Genomic DNA, 16,117 nt, shown 5'->3' on the forward strand with positions numbered 1-16,117 from the left:
ATTAACCAGTAATCCAAATTGATACTGTGTCCACTGCTGTGGCTACAGTGAAGCAATAGGCCACAAAAAAACATAAAAGTTAGTATTTACATTATATTACTTTGAAGATGTAGCTGCCCTTTTCGTTGCAGATGAACACGCATCCTGCAATTGAAAGCATCTCTCTCTCTTCCCCTGGTAGTGCACTGCTGAGGTGGAACCATGCCAAGTCACACGCCCACCCTGCAGCTGGACCGGTGCTTTCAATAATTTATCATACACCTCAAGTGACACCATGTTTAATGATGTGACTTTAAATCTGGGAGGGGCCCTGCTGATGTCCAAGGACAATACCCATGGTGACAGCAAGGGCTCTTGCAGCCTCTGGCTCTAACCCAGTGCGGCATCCCTTTTACAGATACCGATCAATCAGGGTGCCTGAAGCATAACCCCCACACCGAGTCTTGCAGCCAGCAACTCCCCAATACCAAGATGAAGGCAGAGCAAGGAGTCTTGAGGTAGGGCATAAGATAGTGCAAGAAGGTGAAGATCAGCTTTAAAAGAAGGGGTTCCATATTTAATGAGCCTGCAGTCAGGAAGCATCCATACTGCTACGACCAGCATATCCAACGGAGAAGTGCTGTTTGGGATCGTCGTCACGGTCCAGCCAGAACCAGAAATGGGTCACTGAAGGAAGGTCCACTTTTTATGTGGGTATATGTGTTTGGGGGGCATAATATTTCAGTGTGCTCTGAGAGCTGTCACCCCATCTGGGTTTAATGGATATGTTTTGGTGTTTTCTAGGATTACCAAGTTTGTGTGTATTTGTGTTATTTGGGGTTTATTAGATTGTATGTGGGTTAGTTGGTATGTCACACCTAGTTCACAGTGTACACTGAGAACAGACAGACAGGCTGATGACAAGATATTAACACTTAAAATTCTATTTAAGTGCATTATAATAGTAAATAGGCATGAAGCAAAAAAAATGCTTGAAGGAAAAATTTCAGATAATGTATAGGACTGACTTCAAAGAGAATGAAGGCAGTGCTTCTCACCAGATTACCCACTGACAGCACCGCCTCAAAGTGGGGTGTCATGGGATAGTGCTCCATAGCCATGAATAGAGTGTTGAGGACAATGCAGATGGTGATGGCCAGGTCCACAAAAGGGTCCATCACAATCAGGTTGACAATCTCCTTAAATTTCACCCACAAAGGGCAGCACTCCCAGATAAGGAAGGTGTTGGCAAACTTGTACCAGCAAGGTGGGCACTTGCGCTGGGATTCTTCTAGCTCTGTGGCCAAAAGCAGAGGAGAAAAGTACATAAATCACAGCAATGCTCTAGTCCGCTACTTCTATCAGTTTCTAAGCACTAACAAATGTCATTCCCATATTTAGCTTAATGTAAATTAGTTGTTGACTTCATTTTGTTTTTATATTTTTATTGTTTTAATACAAATACATGGTATTACTATAACAGCATTTTGGAGTTTAAAGTGAATACATTTCAGTACTTCCTTAAAAAACTATAAATTGACAGCATGTTTATTTAAAACAAGAGACACCGGGAACAGGTTAAAAAAAATGTTTAGCGAGGTGGGAATCAATGCTCCTTTAGGGAGAGAATGCATGCAAGAACATACCCTCCACCAGAGTGTTAGTGATAACACTCATAGCACTGTTGGCCCGGTCTTTGCGCCCAAAAGAGGTGTTCAGCTGGTCCACAGACACCATCAGGGAGCCTGATTGTTTCTTCTTCACCTCCACCTCCGTGGTCTGTTCGCAGGAGAGCACCCAAGGCAGTGAGAACTGTGACACAGGAACTAACACAGCCATACCCACCCATCCTGCAACCCACAGACTGTCCAGTATGGGGCATGTGCAGGTTGTATTGCTGTGTCAGCAGAGGAGAGGACATGGTGGGAGAGGAGGGTAACAGCCTTGGTGTCTGGGGGGAAGTTCTTTTGAAGCTACCCAACTGCTGAGCAGATTCTCTTTTACTGGGCACAATATGCTTACTGCAGCCTACTGAAACCTGCAAAACTGTGATCCCTCAGGACTAGAGATGGCATTGTACCAGCCTACTGCTATTGAAAACTCACACAGAAGAGTAGTTGCCAACTGCAGTGGAAGTAGGACAAGAGATCATACTGTTTCAGATACCTTGATGACACTGTTCTCCAGTGATGGACAAACCGTGGGTCTCGTTATATAGTAGCTTCTTGTACTCACACACACTGACTGAAACTGCTTATCCCAAACGGGGTCGCGGCAAGCCGGAGCCCAACCTGGCAACACGGGGTGCAAGGCTAGAGGGGGAGGGGACACCAGTCCGTTGCAAGGCACTCCAAGCAGGACTCGAACCCCAAACCCACCAGAGAGCAGGCACAGGCCAAACCCGCTGCGCCACTGCACCACCCTGCTTCTTGTACTGTGCAGTATATTAACATATTAAATGAAGTATTGTTGTTGGTGCCTCTTCAGAGAGACAACATGTGGGTCCCATTTTGCATAATTCATATGAAAGGATCACCTCTGCAAGTTCAGTTCTGTCACTTGTACTTACTCATTTAGCTGACTCTTTTCTCCATAGCCACTTACAGAGTTGGGTAATTTTACTGGAACAATTTAGAGTAAATACAGTGCTCAAGGGCACTACAGCCAGAGGTGGGATTTAAACCTGTGTCCTTTGGGTTTAAAGGCAGCAGCACGAACTACTATGCTACCAGCTGGCCGGAGTCACTCATAATTCACTTAACTTCCAATTCTGAAAATAGCGCAATGATCGCAGCATCATCAAATTGCTGTTGGAGGAGCTGGGTGCTTGGTGGAACAAGGACAAGTGGGGTTCCTTACATCTGCATGCGTGGACATGCGCAGGTTTAATAAGTACGAGAGTAAAGGATCTGCACAAGGCAGGCTGGTTCCCATGCAGAACTGGAGAAGACATAACAACTTGAACTAAAAGAAGTAAAAGGATGTGAAGCTACCATGCTATCTGAGAATGAAGATTGTGTTACTGGAAATGTTAGTTTCTCAATCACAAGTTGCCGGGAAAGGAGAAACAGTGAAAGGAAGACAGAGGTACAAAATGTAACGTTTGCAAAGTATACCCAAATGTAATTCAGTTTTATTTTTAAATGCAATATTTTCTTTGCAATGCTAATGAATAAAAGTTTGTTTTTTCGTTTCCCAGTCTGACCAAAAGTGTGCGCTTTGGTTATTGCATGGAAGAGACTGGAAAGAGAAAAAAGGGAGACGCAGTATCTATAGGTATCGGTCACCTCACTGTTTTAAAGGTCGATTTGTTTCTTCTAGCACTGTGTATCACATTAGTGCAAAAAATTCCACAGCTTAAACACTGAACCAAACATGCTCATTTTATAAATGGGCTCTTCCTACAATAGCTACTGATAACAGTCAGTAAGTAACCTGAATACCTAAACAAATTAGATTTCAGCTGGAACGTGCTTAGAAGATATGGGATTAATTTGGAACAATGCCCAAGTCCACCTGGTCCTCATAATTAATATGTTCCTCTTTCTGCTGTCATTGTTTGGTGAGAGGAGGCAGCATACACCATAGCTAAAAGGGGGTGGGGTCTTTGGAGTGAATTGGGACTTACAAAGAAGGAGGACAGAGGTATAAAATGAAGATCAGAAGGAAGGGAAGGTGGAGAGGAGGAAGACCACCATGCCTAGACTGATCTGCTCATTGACTTCCTTACACTGTCATCGGTAGCTGCTTTGTCTATTATCACCTCAGGCAGAAGGCGTCCGCCAGGCCCAGGCCCGATGAGTGACACCACGCCATTGCAGTCCACAGTGCTGTTCCTCTTGCCATGGGTCACCAGTGCATGGATGCGGGAGGAGCCCTGGCTGTAGCCACTGTAGCTGCTGCGTCGATAGGGGATGAACAGGGAGCCACGGCGCTCCTCGCTTTCCTCTACTGTGCTGTGCTCATCATCGGCAAATTCGTTCTCCGACCCCACGTCCTTGGAGCGGCCCTTAAAGCTGAAGATGCTGCTCTTGCTGTTCTGTCGTGAAAGGAAGGGCGACCCTGGGATGCTGAGAAGGGACTGGGGGTCAGGTGAGGGATGGAGTAAGGGAAGGAAATGTGAAAGGGAGCAAAGGTAGTTGGTCACGGTTGGGGATGAGGGACAGATGTTGATGAGTGAGTAAGAAGACAACAGAGCAAGTCATTTTTAAAAACATTGGGCCGAGAAAGATGAATGATGGTGACATGAACAAGGTCAAAATGGGAAAACAGCGAGGAGAAAGACACAGTGGTAACAGACTGTTACAAATTAAGAAGGGGTGTCCTTGTCAGCCGCCATGGCAACTGAAAACTTATCGATGCACATAAAACTTCACTTCGTACACAATTCTATACATATCCACATGGTGAAGCAACAGTTCACATAATATTATGTACTTAATTACAAAAGAAAGATTTTCATGTGGTTATCCCATCTGTCTGAACTTGTAATTTAATTTGAATTTTAAAAATCAACCTTAACAAAACGAGGAACAACTTACCTTGACTAAAAGTCCTTCTAAGACCTCAAAGTTTCTGACTGAAATATTAGGCCTTGTTAGTGAGCAGTACAGTGGCAATCGTACGAATGATGGCAAAATAAAGTTGTGTTGCTACGAAAAATATGATACAGCGTGAAAGATCCATAAAGCTTCATCAATATTTTATGATGTACACCAAAAGAATCATATAGGCATTGTTTGAGATTAATACTGAGCAGACAAAAGACAATTTCTATACATCAAAACTTATGCAACATGGAAACAAATGAACCCCCAAAACTGAATCTCTTTTTTTTATGCTTTTTTCTAAACAGTTTTATAAACCTCAAATTTGACATGATGCATTTCTTTATCACCCAATAGCAGATATCAAGGATGAAGAAGGGTCTTAGCCATAACATGCCAGAAGCATTGTGCTAGACCTGTGAAGTAGATTCCATATTTCGTACAGTTAATAGTTTTTTAACCTCTAACTCACTCAACACAAGACATAACCCTCTCTTTTCAGACCTACAACTCAGGCAGTACAGTCAACCAGTCAGTCAACAGCCATACCTGGTTTATGATGGACGTCCGTCTGCCCCGCCGGTTGTCTGGAAAACGAAACCTGCTCCTCTTACTGCCTTCATCAGATTCGGTGACAATCTTCTCACTATCTCCCTTCTCCTCACCACGTGACTGCTCCTTCTGCTGCCATTTCTTCTTCCGGTTACATCGCTCCTTGGCACTCTTGGAGTTGAGCTTGGAGATCTCAGATGAGCTCCGTGACAAGTGGCCTCCACCATCATCTTCAACTCCATCCTCTGACACAGTGCCTGCTGAAGTTGCCATAGCTGCAGCCTGGGGTGAGAAATTAAGACCAAAAACATGAAGGACAGGAGGAAAAAAGAGACTGTGCCAGCCTATAAAACTGTTGAATATTTCCTCTAAAATAATTAAGCAAGTTGAATAAAGGTGACATAAACCATGCCAAATAGGTCATATGTGGGCTTAAAGCAAGATGTTACTTAAAATAAACTTAAAAAACAGACAAGTGAACTAGCCTGGGCTTCCTCCTGCTGCTTCTTTAACTGCTCCAGCATGGCCTTGAACTCCGCCTCTTTCTGCTCAGCCTCCTCTATAGTGGCCTGGTTCTGCTCTTCATAGGCCATGGCCACCACAGCCAGGATCAAGTTTACCAGGTAGAAAGAACCCACAAAGATCACCAACACAAAGAAGATCATGTAGGTCTTTCCTGCAGCCCTTAGTGTCTGTAACACAGAAAGAGAAAGACAGGGAAAAACTGAAGTCCAAAATTCCTTCCACCACGTGACATTGTTTAGAATAAATTTTGCAAATCAGGCAGACATCCTTTGACGAACATTAAATGGACATTGATGTGAGCACAAGAAAATGGGAAAATAAAAGTGCAATTCCTACTTGAAGAATCACAAGTAAAACTCATCATGCAAAAACCCTGAGCAGGAAAACAACATTAGCACAATTTTAAAATCAGACAGATACTATGCTGAGTCGGTAGATGGACCTTATTAAGCTGTTTTCATTTTAACCTTCAACTGCATTTTTCAAAGCAGTTGATCTGCAGTACACGTCTGGAAATCTTTCAAAATGACCTGCTGTACATAAGCAGAAATGCTACCCAACATATCGTGGTCTCTATCCCACGCAAATCTGAAACTGATGGAAAAGGGAAGGGCCCTTTTTTAACTCAAGGGTTGACAGAATGGTTTTCATTGTTTATACCACAACTGGATCAGATTAAACCAACTATTTACCACCTAACTGATCTATGCGAAAAATACACTTTGTTCAAAACTGGACATGGTATAGAGTATGTGTATTCTGTTCCTTCACCTGCTAGACTTAATGGAATTGCCCAAAGGAAAGAAGCATGCTTGAATGCCACAAATTTGATACCATTTGTTGTAATAGGAGCTTTAGAAGAAGAGGGGAGGATGGGGAGACAGACAGATTCAGAGAGCCCTTACCAACTGATACAAGTTTTCCCAGTAGTCCTGGGTCATGAGGCGGAAGAGAGCCAGGAAGGCCCAGCCAAAGCTGTCGAAACTAGTGTATCCATAGTTAGGGTTTCTCCCAGCCTTCATACATGTGTATCCCTCAGGACAACGACTGGTAAAATTGGTGAAAGGGTACACGTCAAATGATTGTATTTAATAGGTCAGTGTTTGTTAAATATTTGCTGCAAACCATGTAGCATTTCTTATTGTACAATCTAATATAATTTCAGGAATCACTCTGGAATAATTCTGGTTTGTCTCAATTTGAGGAGCTTAAAGCAATAGAAGCAGAACTCACCCAGAATCTGAGCTGTTTCCACACAAAAGGGCATCTAACTGTCCCGGAAGGATGTAAAAATTAGCTGCAAGGAGGAACCAGAATGAGAAACCAGGTAAAGACAATAGCAATGTCCAGATAATAGAATCAACTCCTCAGAAAGGTTTTAGACAACTCAATCAAGACAATTAAAAAAAACATTTTTACATTGACGAAAAGGTTAGTGGTATACATCTCAGAGCAAGGAGACTAAGAGCAAACTCACTGTCATTCATGATGTACTCATCCCAGTCAAAGCCCTTGCTGCCATTGTTAAGATAGGTATCGGTGGAATTGATGGGCCAGATGACACATTTTTGCCGCAGGTTACCCATGAAGAGCTGCAGGCCTATCAGGGCGAAGACACTTAGGCAGAAGACAGTGAGGATCATCACATCCGAAAGCTTTTTCACAGACTGGATCAGGGCACCGACAATGGTCTTCAGGCCTACAGGATGGTGATACACACAGGGAGGAGTGAAGGCAGAATCTTCACTTTCCAAAAACTGTGATGCTGAGAACATTTTATTGAATCATCTGGTCTTCTAGGTTTCTAAAGTGCCACTAACATGTTGTCATTTGTTTTCTTTCGGGAGAGATTCCAAAAATTTTATATCTGAAATCATAATCGCATTTCCCTATCAGTGACATAATGTCCACATTCCATACCTCTTCTACGCAATTCGGCAAGTTAAAGAAGTCAGACATTTGAAAGAGCAAAGCAAAATTCGGAAACATTTAGACAATTGCTAACAAATTAAGAATCACCCCACATGGATCTCCAGGAGCTTGGGCAAGTGAACCATAATGCAAGTTTACAGGATTAATGGACTGGAATTGCAATTTACAGTGGAAGAATGATGCAAGAGTACAGCTTTACAAACTGTATCATGTTCTATATATGAAACCAAATAAATTAAGACTTCAAGATTTCAAGAGAGCAGTGTAAAACCCCAAGAGACTGTGGGAAGACTCCTAGTAAGACATGCAGATGAACCAGATGGCTGTCAGAAAAAGAAGATCTTTTCACAACAATGACAAACACTAGAGAACAACAGGACTAGAAGGACAGGCAGGGAAATGGATTTAACATGCAATCATTTAAACTCCAAGGCTGATGAGAAACATTTTACAACATCATTGACCAGGTGGGCGCATTATATTCTGGGACATTTATTTCCGGAAAATGACCCTTTCAGATGTATTGTTTGTGCAAAATGGTAAAATAAATACAGTGGTTCACCTTTGGCAAAGAAGTCTTCTGAAGGTATACTCTGTAGCCCAAAGATCCAAAGACCATCAGGCGACATAGTGAGCCTACCTAACTGAACAGTATCTCCTGCCCTGTCGGAAGGCAGCTCACTCCTCAGTCATAGATTGAAGTGCCTAGGGAGCTTTAGTTTTTTTAACCCTCTCAGGGTGAAATTAATACTGATGCTACTTAATACTGATGGTAATTTGCAACATCTGCCTGGCAAAGGTTAATGTTAATTTTATGGCCTGTGGCAGCAGGTAGCAGAACTCAATGAGTGCAAAAGCAGTGAAAAAGTTGGGGGTTTCTGATCCCACTGACCACTGGATATGAAATACAACAAATATTTTTGAGTTTTACTGAAATCTGGGGCTTGGTGACTCTGGAGAGATTTCATCCAGAATGGCTTGAAAGAAAAGATATACAGACTACTGCAGAACTGCAGAAAATGGTCTTAAAATGTTGCCCGAACCAAAGAGTCAGAGTCCGACAGAAAGCCAAGCATGGAGAGATGTCTCCTGCAGGTCTGATCAAGGTCAGTGGAATTAGTCAATTAACTTCATTGAAAATCTTTAGCACTGCTTTGATCCTTTGCTGCTACTGGATAAAAAATAACCAGACGATACAGTTTAACAAGTAGAGTTGCTATCTATGGCAGGCAATACAAAGATTGTTGCTATGCTGCAATATACAAACGGCTCCAACCATTGGCAGGTCACTATAAATACTGGTATAAGTACATGTGTTGACTATGTTCTGATTTTATGGATTTTTTTTTTTTTTTTTTGAGGGAATCTGTGTATTAAATTGTATGTTTTTGTTAAGAGAGGATAATAAAATAAGGGAATCAATTAAAATGCTAAAATATAGCAAAATTAAATCTGGGGGCAGCACTCTCGGTATAGCCAATGCTAGAAAAGGAAGAGACCTGAGAAGCATCATGCAGCATAAAATGTATTCACATGCTAGGCTTGGCAGTCTACTGATAAATTCAGAATAACTGAATGATACGTAAATTGTTACAATAAGAATGTCCATGGTTTAAATGTAATAATTCCCAAACCTGATGAACCTTCTAGTGCTGGTTGGAAAAAACCAACTTCTTTCTTACAAAACAGAGTTTGAAATATAGAATATCACTGAAAGTGGCTAAAAAGCTTGGAAAAGCATTTCGTTCCATTGTATCATTCATTGTACAATTTGGATTTGTTTTGTGCAGACAGACCGGAACAGTGTTTCTCTCTAATTCCTCAAGCACTTTCCTTTTCTTGTTACCTTCTAGGGAATGGATTCAGTATAGAAGGTTGGCAAAGCTTGTGTCAGTGGCTGAGAGTAAAAAAACCTGACAACTAATAATTATAATTATAAAAAATAGGGAGGTACTGATAAGGTGTATGGCTCTTAAGATTGGACTGCAGATGATTTTCACATTCCATCGTCGCTGTTGTAGACTGCAAAGCCTATCAAAAATGTATCAGTACCATTTTTGATAATCTGGAGGGGGAAATAATTATTTCCAATTTTTTGCCATTATTGCAGCAATAGGAGTTTAATAGTGTATGTCAGAATACTAGAACTTATAGGGGGATCAGCCTTAGTGTTTAAACTGCGTCTCACCTGGAATGACAGAGATAGTTTTCAACGCTCGGAGAACTCTGAACGTTCTCAGGGCGGAGACGTTCCCCAGGTCCACAAACTCTGTCACATATCTGGAACAAGGGAGGATCACACACAGACACCATTGACAAAAACACACGAGAGCACGACGACAGCCACCAGGAGGAACGCCACTCACACAGCTCGTCCATCGAGGAGGAGGAAAGAAAAGGAGGAAAGGAAAAGGAACACAGCTAACACCAACCCCCGGGCGCAGCACCCCGCCCTCCCGTGCACCCTCTTACCTGGGATTACAGAAATAGTTTTCAAAGCCCTCAGCACTCTGAATGTGCGCAGAGCTGAGACATTGCCTAGGTTTACAAACTCTGTTATATACCTGCAGGATCAAATCAAAATTACTTGTAGTGCTTCAAAAACATAGCAAAAAAAAAAAAAAAAAACTGATGTACAGAAGTACTTAGCTTACATCCATAGGCAAGTAAATGCAATGAGTTCACATTTTACTAGTAATTTAAATGTCTGAAAAACTGTAAAAATTATACAAGTGAAAATGTCTCATTTTATTTAGATACATTGGGCTGCGGTTAACATGCAATTGGAGAACTGAGTTCAAAAAAGTTTGGAAATATTTGTTTATGACTAATAAATGATATGTCATTTTGCGAAAGACATGAGCCTCTGAAACTAAAGAGTGTGATGATCACCAATGGCAAAAGACAGATTTTGTATTTTCTGGAGGTTAACATCATTTTATTTCTGTGAATTATTTTTTTCCCTTTACCATAAATGCAGCACTCAAGGTAGTCTTAACATAAATTTACTTTTCCTATGATAATTATAACAAATCACTGAGTTCTGCTTTTGGTAGCTTATTTTCTATGAATGATTTAATTATAACAACGTTAAATGTAACATCAAAACACTTGCTGTTACTGTTTCTCTAGTAAACTGTTTCTAATTCCAGAAACTATGCTGTTCTTGGGGGTGTGGTGGTGCAGCGGGTTTGGCCTGTGCCTGCTCTCTGGTGGGTCAGGGGTTCAAGTCCTGCTTGGGGTGCCTTGTGATGGACTGGTATCCTGTCCTGGGTGTGTCCCTTCCCCCTCCAGGCTTGTGCCCTGTATTGCCAGGTTAGGTTCTGGCTTGCTGCAACCCCACTCAGGACAAGCAGCTTCAGCCAGTGTGTGTGTGTGTGTGTGTGTGTGTATATATACTGCTCCCAATTCCAGAGTACAACTGGGGAGCTTTATCCTCAAATCCTTTTCCTCCCATTGGAGACAGCAGCCTGCTTATGTCTGGCTTTTCCAGCCGAAAGGTGCACCATCTACACACTAACCCTGAGCTAGAAACAGTCATCGACTACACACCCCTAACCCTGAAAGGTATACTGTACCACCTCCCTCATAATGTACTACCCTTGAGGAAGGTCTTGCCCTGAGCTGCTCTAGTGAAAATAACTCACTGTATTTTTACGTTAACAGCTGTAAGTAGTAACATAATAAGCTGCTTTGGAACAAAGTTTCAAAAGAACGAAATAATTATATCTCCACATCCGCTCTAAAAAACATTTTGCGGTAAGTTTTTGTTCTTCTGTTATGTAGCTGGCGTGCTCGCTGTTCACTAACAAGATAGCAAATTCTGTGTCACTGAATTTACTGAAAAGACCACTCAGCTCAGGATATGCAGTGTTTGCACATTCTCTCCATTTTTACAACCCAAAGACGGATGCGGAAGAAAGCAACGGTAAACCACTTCTGTACCCTCGCTTACCATAAAAACCATGCAAGTGGCTGCTGTGAGCAGATTTTGGCTTTACAGCACTTACCTTACTCCAACCCTGCTTTAAGTAACAGTATTTTTACTTAAGTAGCGTACTTTCATACCACAGCCACCGCTGGATATATATATATACACACGAGTGTTATAATATGACGTGTGTTTCGGTGTGTGTTCAACTATCAATGTATATCCATCCACGAAAGACTCTACTGTATTCATGCAAACCGCTCCACACAGGTAAGGCTGTCTATCATGGAGAGGTGCTATGTATGAGTTCGAGTATGAGAAAGTGCATACATGCAATTTTGGAGCATATGCCTTGGTCATACAACGGATACCAAATCTTCCTTCTACTGCCTGAAGTCCAGCTTTTCCCATCAGTGACAGTTCAAGGTATGCTTGGAATACAGCTGGCATGACCAGTGTGCTTTTTTTTAAAAAGCATCTTTCAAACACTGAAGAACACTGAATATACCGTACACACAAAAGCAGTGAGGAATAGACACAATACACAAATAATAAGACAACATCAATGATATAAGACAGTAAGAAAAAGGGAAGGAAGCAGGAAAGGAAACAAATTCATAAAATGCTGTGCTCTTCTCCAAGGCCAACAAAAAAGCATTAACAGCAAAAGTGGAACAACATCCACAATCACAGGAGAATATTTGCATAGAAAGGATAACAGGTAGGTCTGTTATATCACACTAAAATAACTGACTATAAATAAGCTGTGATTATTGTATTGGTACACACATTCTTTCTCAGTTAAGAGGTAGGGTTTAACTCTTACAGTGTTTAATGTAATAAAAAAATCTTGATACTTAAAAAATCTTAATTCTATGTTCTTACATCTGGCTGGTAAAGCAACAATATGAACTTTTGCACTTTTTTATCCCTGTTTCAAGGTTCAAAATGAAATGCATTTAGACAGCTAAGTAAAAACTGACATATATCACAAAAAATAAATAATAAGGTCTCAGCACTTCTACACAACAGAGGTGTCACAAGAAGCACAAGGGGAAGGAAAAAACTTACGCCATTGAGATCACCATGAAGTCCAGCCAGTTCCATGGATCTCGTAAGAATGTGAAATTGTCTATACAGAATCCTCGAGCAAATATTTTTGTCAGTGATTCAAATGTGTAAATACCAGTGAAGGTGTACCTTTAAGAGTAGAAGAAACCCAAAATCAGTTCTCTGTGGGGATGACCAGTCCAGGTACTACTTGTTCTGCCATCATGAAAAACTAACTTTTCTTTAGTACACAAATCTGTTTTTTGGGCTGGCTGTTTCCATATGCGAATGTGTAATAGTCATTACTTAAACACTATGAAACACATGGTCTATTCTCCTACTTTGAAACAAGACTATTTTGTCAGATCTTTAGCTTTTTTTTTCATTAAATCACAGTAAAATGGCTGTGATCCTTTTAGAATCACCATTAGTCAATAATTAATTTTGTGGTGGATGGATCAATACTTGGTGTTTGGTAATTTCACAATAGCTTTTGGGAAAACAAATTCAAAGAGCCTTTGAAATCACCAGAGAATGGTCATCAGAGCAACGTTTAAACCATGAGAAAACAGCTCCGAGTGTAAACAAAAACACATCTTGCTCATGATACAATCTTCATTGAATGTCAACAGTGCTCTTTAAGCTTTAAGAGTTTTGTGATCAACATAATTTCAACATAAAAGTTTTTTAATTTTACTTTGTTCATTAGAAATTTTACTGTATTATATAAGTTAGTGCTTAACCACAACCTGTACAGTTACTCTAATAATGGATTATGTTGGTGCATTTTTTGCCAAAGAGAACCTGTAGGGAGGATGCTTAATTGGATTTGGATAGATCTGGGGATAATTGGTTAATACTGTTGCACATTTTTGATAAACTTATATATTGAATAAGTTTTAAGACTCTTTGCCTTGAGATGCTGCTGTGGACGCAAGTTACTTGCAGTAAGAGCTCAGCAACATCACAAAGAAGCTAGTCTTAGAACTTATTGACTGCACTCCTTGGAACCGGAGAGGAATTGCGTATCTCTAATGAAGACATTGATTCAGAAAGATCTCTCCAGCAGCAATAACACCCTGAAAATACTTTCATTTTAAACTGAAAATAAAGTTCCAGGTTCACTGAGGCGAAAAAGGAGAGGCATGCTTGAGGACGTATCGATACTCACTCCACTTGCTTAGACCACTCTGGAGGATTGCTAAAAGTCATGAACACACAGTTGGTCAAAATTGTACACATAATGATCATGCTGAAGACTGTGGAAAAGAACTGAGTTAAGGAAAGCTCTCTTTGTTATATGAAAAATATAAATGTCATTCCTGTGTGAAAAAAAAAAGCTTCAAAATTAAAATGTGTGATATAACTAAATGCATGTTCATATCCTGATGACAAAATATAACCTCATGTTTGACTTTGTCCTTACAGCAGTATGGATGAGGTAACCTTCTTCTTGATAAGTCCCAAAAAGTCAAATTTTCATAAAAACCAATAACAGACATGACACTGATGATATACAGATAGTGATTACATTTTATACTCTATCAGCTGCTTTCCAAAGAAATCACTACATCATTTTCTTAACTGATCCTTAACTGATCTGCTCCTCCATAAAAAGACACTTTTTACAGCTTGAACACAACAGAGAATGTTAAATTATGTTTTCACTGGTCAGTGGAAGGATGTTATTTTATACATTCATATATAACCTATCTGCTGATTTTGTCACATCCTTGAATTTCCATAATAAAGTACAAATAAGCAAACTGTGCAACGTTACACTAAATATAACTATTAACTTTTGTTATGCTATCAACAAATATTTTATTTTTTTTTTGCAGTTCAACATAACATCAAATTGTCATTTTATTATTATCAGTTCCACTCAAATGATTTCTGTTGATTGAGTGAATGATTATGAGTTAATGCTAAGCCCATTTTATTTATTTGAATAATTTTCAGTACTTCAGTTCATACCCTCAGTTCTGTGATTATTTGAATGGAGATTTGAATGCCGTCAGTACTAATTGTGAATAAAGAAAAACGTTGAAGAATAAAGAATGATCATGAAGGGACACAAAAATGTCAAATTTAAACATGTAGAAATTCTGGCTACGAAATCAAAACAGAAAAAAACATATGGTGATAAAAACAGCAAATAATTATGATAAGGAAATAATTAAACATTTATATATGGACTATCATTCTGCTTAAAATTTGTTTGAACACCATTTTAAAGGATATGAATGTATCAAAATTTTAATAGCAATTTGCCTAAACAGATTAAAAGGACTTAGGATGTACAAGGAAGGCGTGGCACTAAAGCGGAAGATTGTTTTTCCTTTGTTTAGTACTATAAATGTCTGTGGAGAGAGAAAAAACAAAGGAGAGAATCATTAGACATACACATAATACACAGCACAAAACATAAGTATTTTTAAGAAGCGGCAAAATATAGGACGTGTCATTGTAAGAAGACTGAGAGAAGAGACATTCAGTCCAACACCTAATTCCATTTCATTCATTGATCAGTTTCACTCAGGGCAACTATTAAACATTATTCATCACAAAAATAACAATCATATATTTTTGTGTCTTGGGGCAGGATTTTACACTCAACTGCAGCCTTAAACACATTATTGTCATGAGAAACACAGCTACTGTTCCACTTCTCTCAATGTGCTTACTTTGCGATTACAAATTTATTCTGGAAGAAAAAAAGCTTAATTTGCACTTGTGACTATTCAGTCAAATTTGAATACAGTACACATCTTAACTGATATAAATATTGGTTTCATAATACACATCCATTTTCTTCCCTCTATTTCGGATGACAATTGGTAATATTTCATAATACCTTAAACATACTACTAAAGAATATTTTGGGGGCATAGGCTCTGTTCCATATTGATTTCGGCTGTGTCTTTTTATTGAGACAGCAGGAGAAACAAGAAATGGCTCTTAAGCAAAAGAAGGTTTGGTCCTATTAAGCATGCAGTCAGATTTACCTATATTTCTCATGCAGTTCCAAGCTTTTATGGGAAGGTAGCTGCAAAGCCTTCCCATCGATCAAGAGATCCGCTGACTACACACTCTTGGCCAGTGGGCCCTGGGGTTTGTCTGGCAATGTGTTCTGAGCTGGGGAGAGGCTTCTACCTAGACAAGGTAAGTGTGTGTGTGTTGGGGGGTTACGGTTGACATCCCCTAGGCCAGCTTTGACCACTCAACAATCTGGTTAATTGAGGGTGAAACACAGCCACTGTATGGCTGGCAGTTGTAACACTGGTCTCCTTCTTTCTCCACTTCTCCAACCCACAAATCATTCAGATTCTGCTCACCACCCAAAAGGCACTTTATTGAGCAGCTTATTCTCTCCTCTCTTCTCTCCATTCCTTGCGAGTCTTCTAGTACAAACTGGTGGATAAGGCAGCAAAGTTCCTTTTAAATCTTTTTTGCACTGTACTATTACTCGGGTGTGAGAAAGGCACCTAAGGAAATTGGACAGAACACTTGATTGCTATAAATCCAGTGAGTGAATGGAAAGACTGCCTGAAATCGACATTTCCTTTCCGTGGCCAGCCAGTCCTATGTTTCACCTCTA

General features: G+C 40.2%; 1 protein-coding gene across 1 annotated transcript in view; it reads right to left on the reverse strand.

Annotated features, from left to right (window-relative positions):
* Positions 1-16,117, reverse strand: part of scn8ab (sodium channel, voltage gated, type VIII, alpha subunit b) — a 57,149-nt gene that overhangs the window by 23,083 nt on the left and 17,949 nt on the right. The window contains exons 3-14 of the mRNA XM_018725653.2: positions 14,761-14,879; positions 13,688-13,777; positions 12,538-12,666; positions 9,724-9,815; positions 7,081-7,302; positions 6,837-6,900; positions 6,509-6,650; positions 5,564-5,770; positions 5,076-5,360; positions 3,710-4,060; positions 1,626-1,758; positions 1,038-1,276 (exon numbers count right to left, since the gene is read on the reverse strand). Of these exons, the coding sequence (XP_018581169.1) occupies positions 1,038-1,276; positions 1,626-1,758; positions 3,710-4,060; positions 5,076-5,360; positions 5,564-5,770; positions 6,509-6,650; positions 6,837-6,900; positions 7,081-7,302; positions 9,724-9,815; positions 12,538-12,666; positions 13,688-13,777; positions 14,761-14,879 (2,073 nt within the window). The remainder of the gene's footprint in view (positions 1-1,037; positions 1,277-1,625; positions 1,759-3,709; positions 4,061-5,075; positions 5,361-5,563; positions 5,771-6,508; positions 6,651-6,836; positions 6,901-7,080; positions 7,303-9,723; positions 9,816-12,537; positions 12,667-13,687; positions 13,778-14,760; positions 14,880-16,117) is intronic.

The sequence above is a fragment of the Scleropages formosus genome, chromosome 22 (genome assembly GCF_900964775.1).
Source record: "Scleropages formosus chromosome 22, fSclFor1.1, whole genome shotgun sequence".
NCBI classification, from domain to species: Eukaryota; Metazoa; Chordata; class Actinopteri; order Osteoglossiformes; family Osteoglossidae; genus Scleropages; species Scleropages formosus.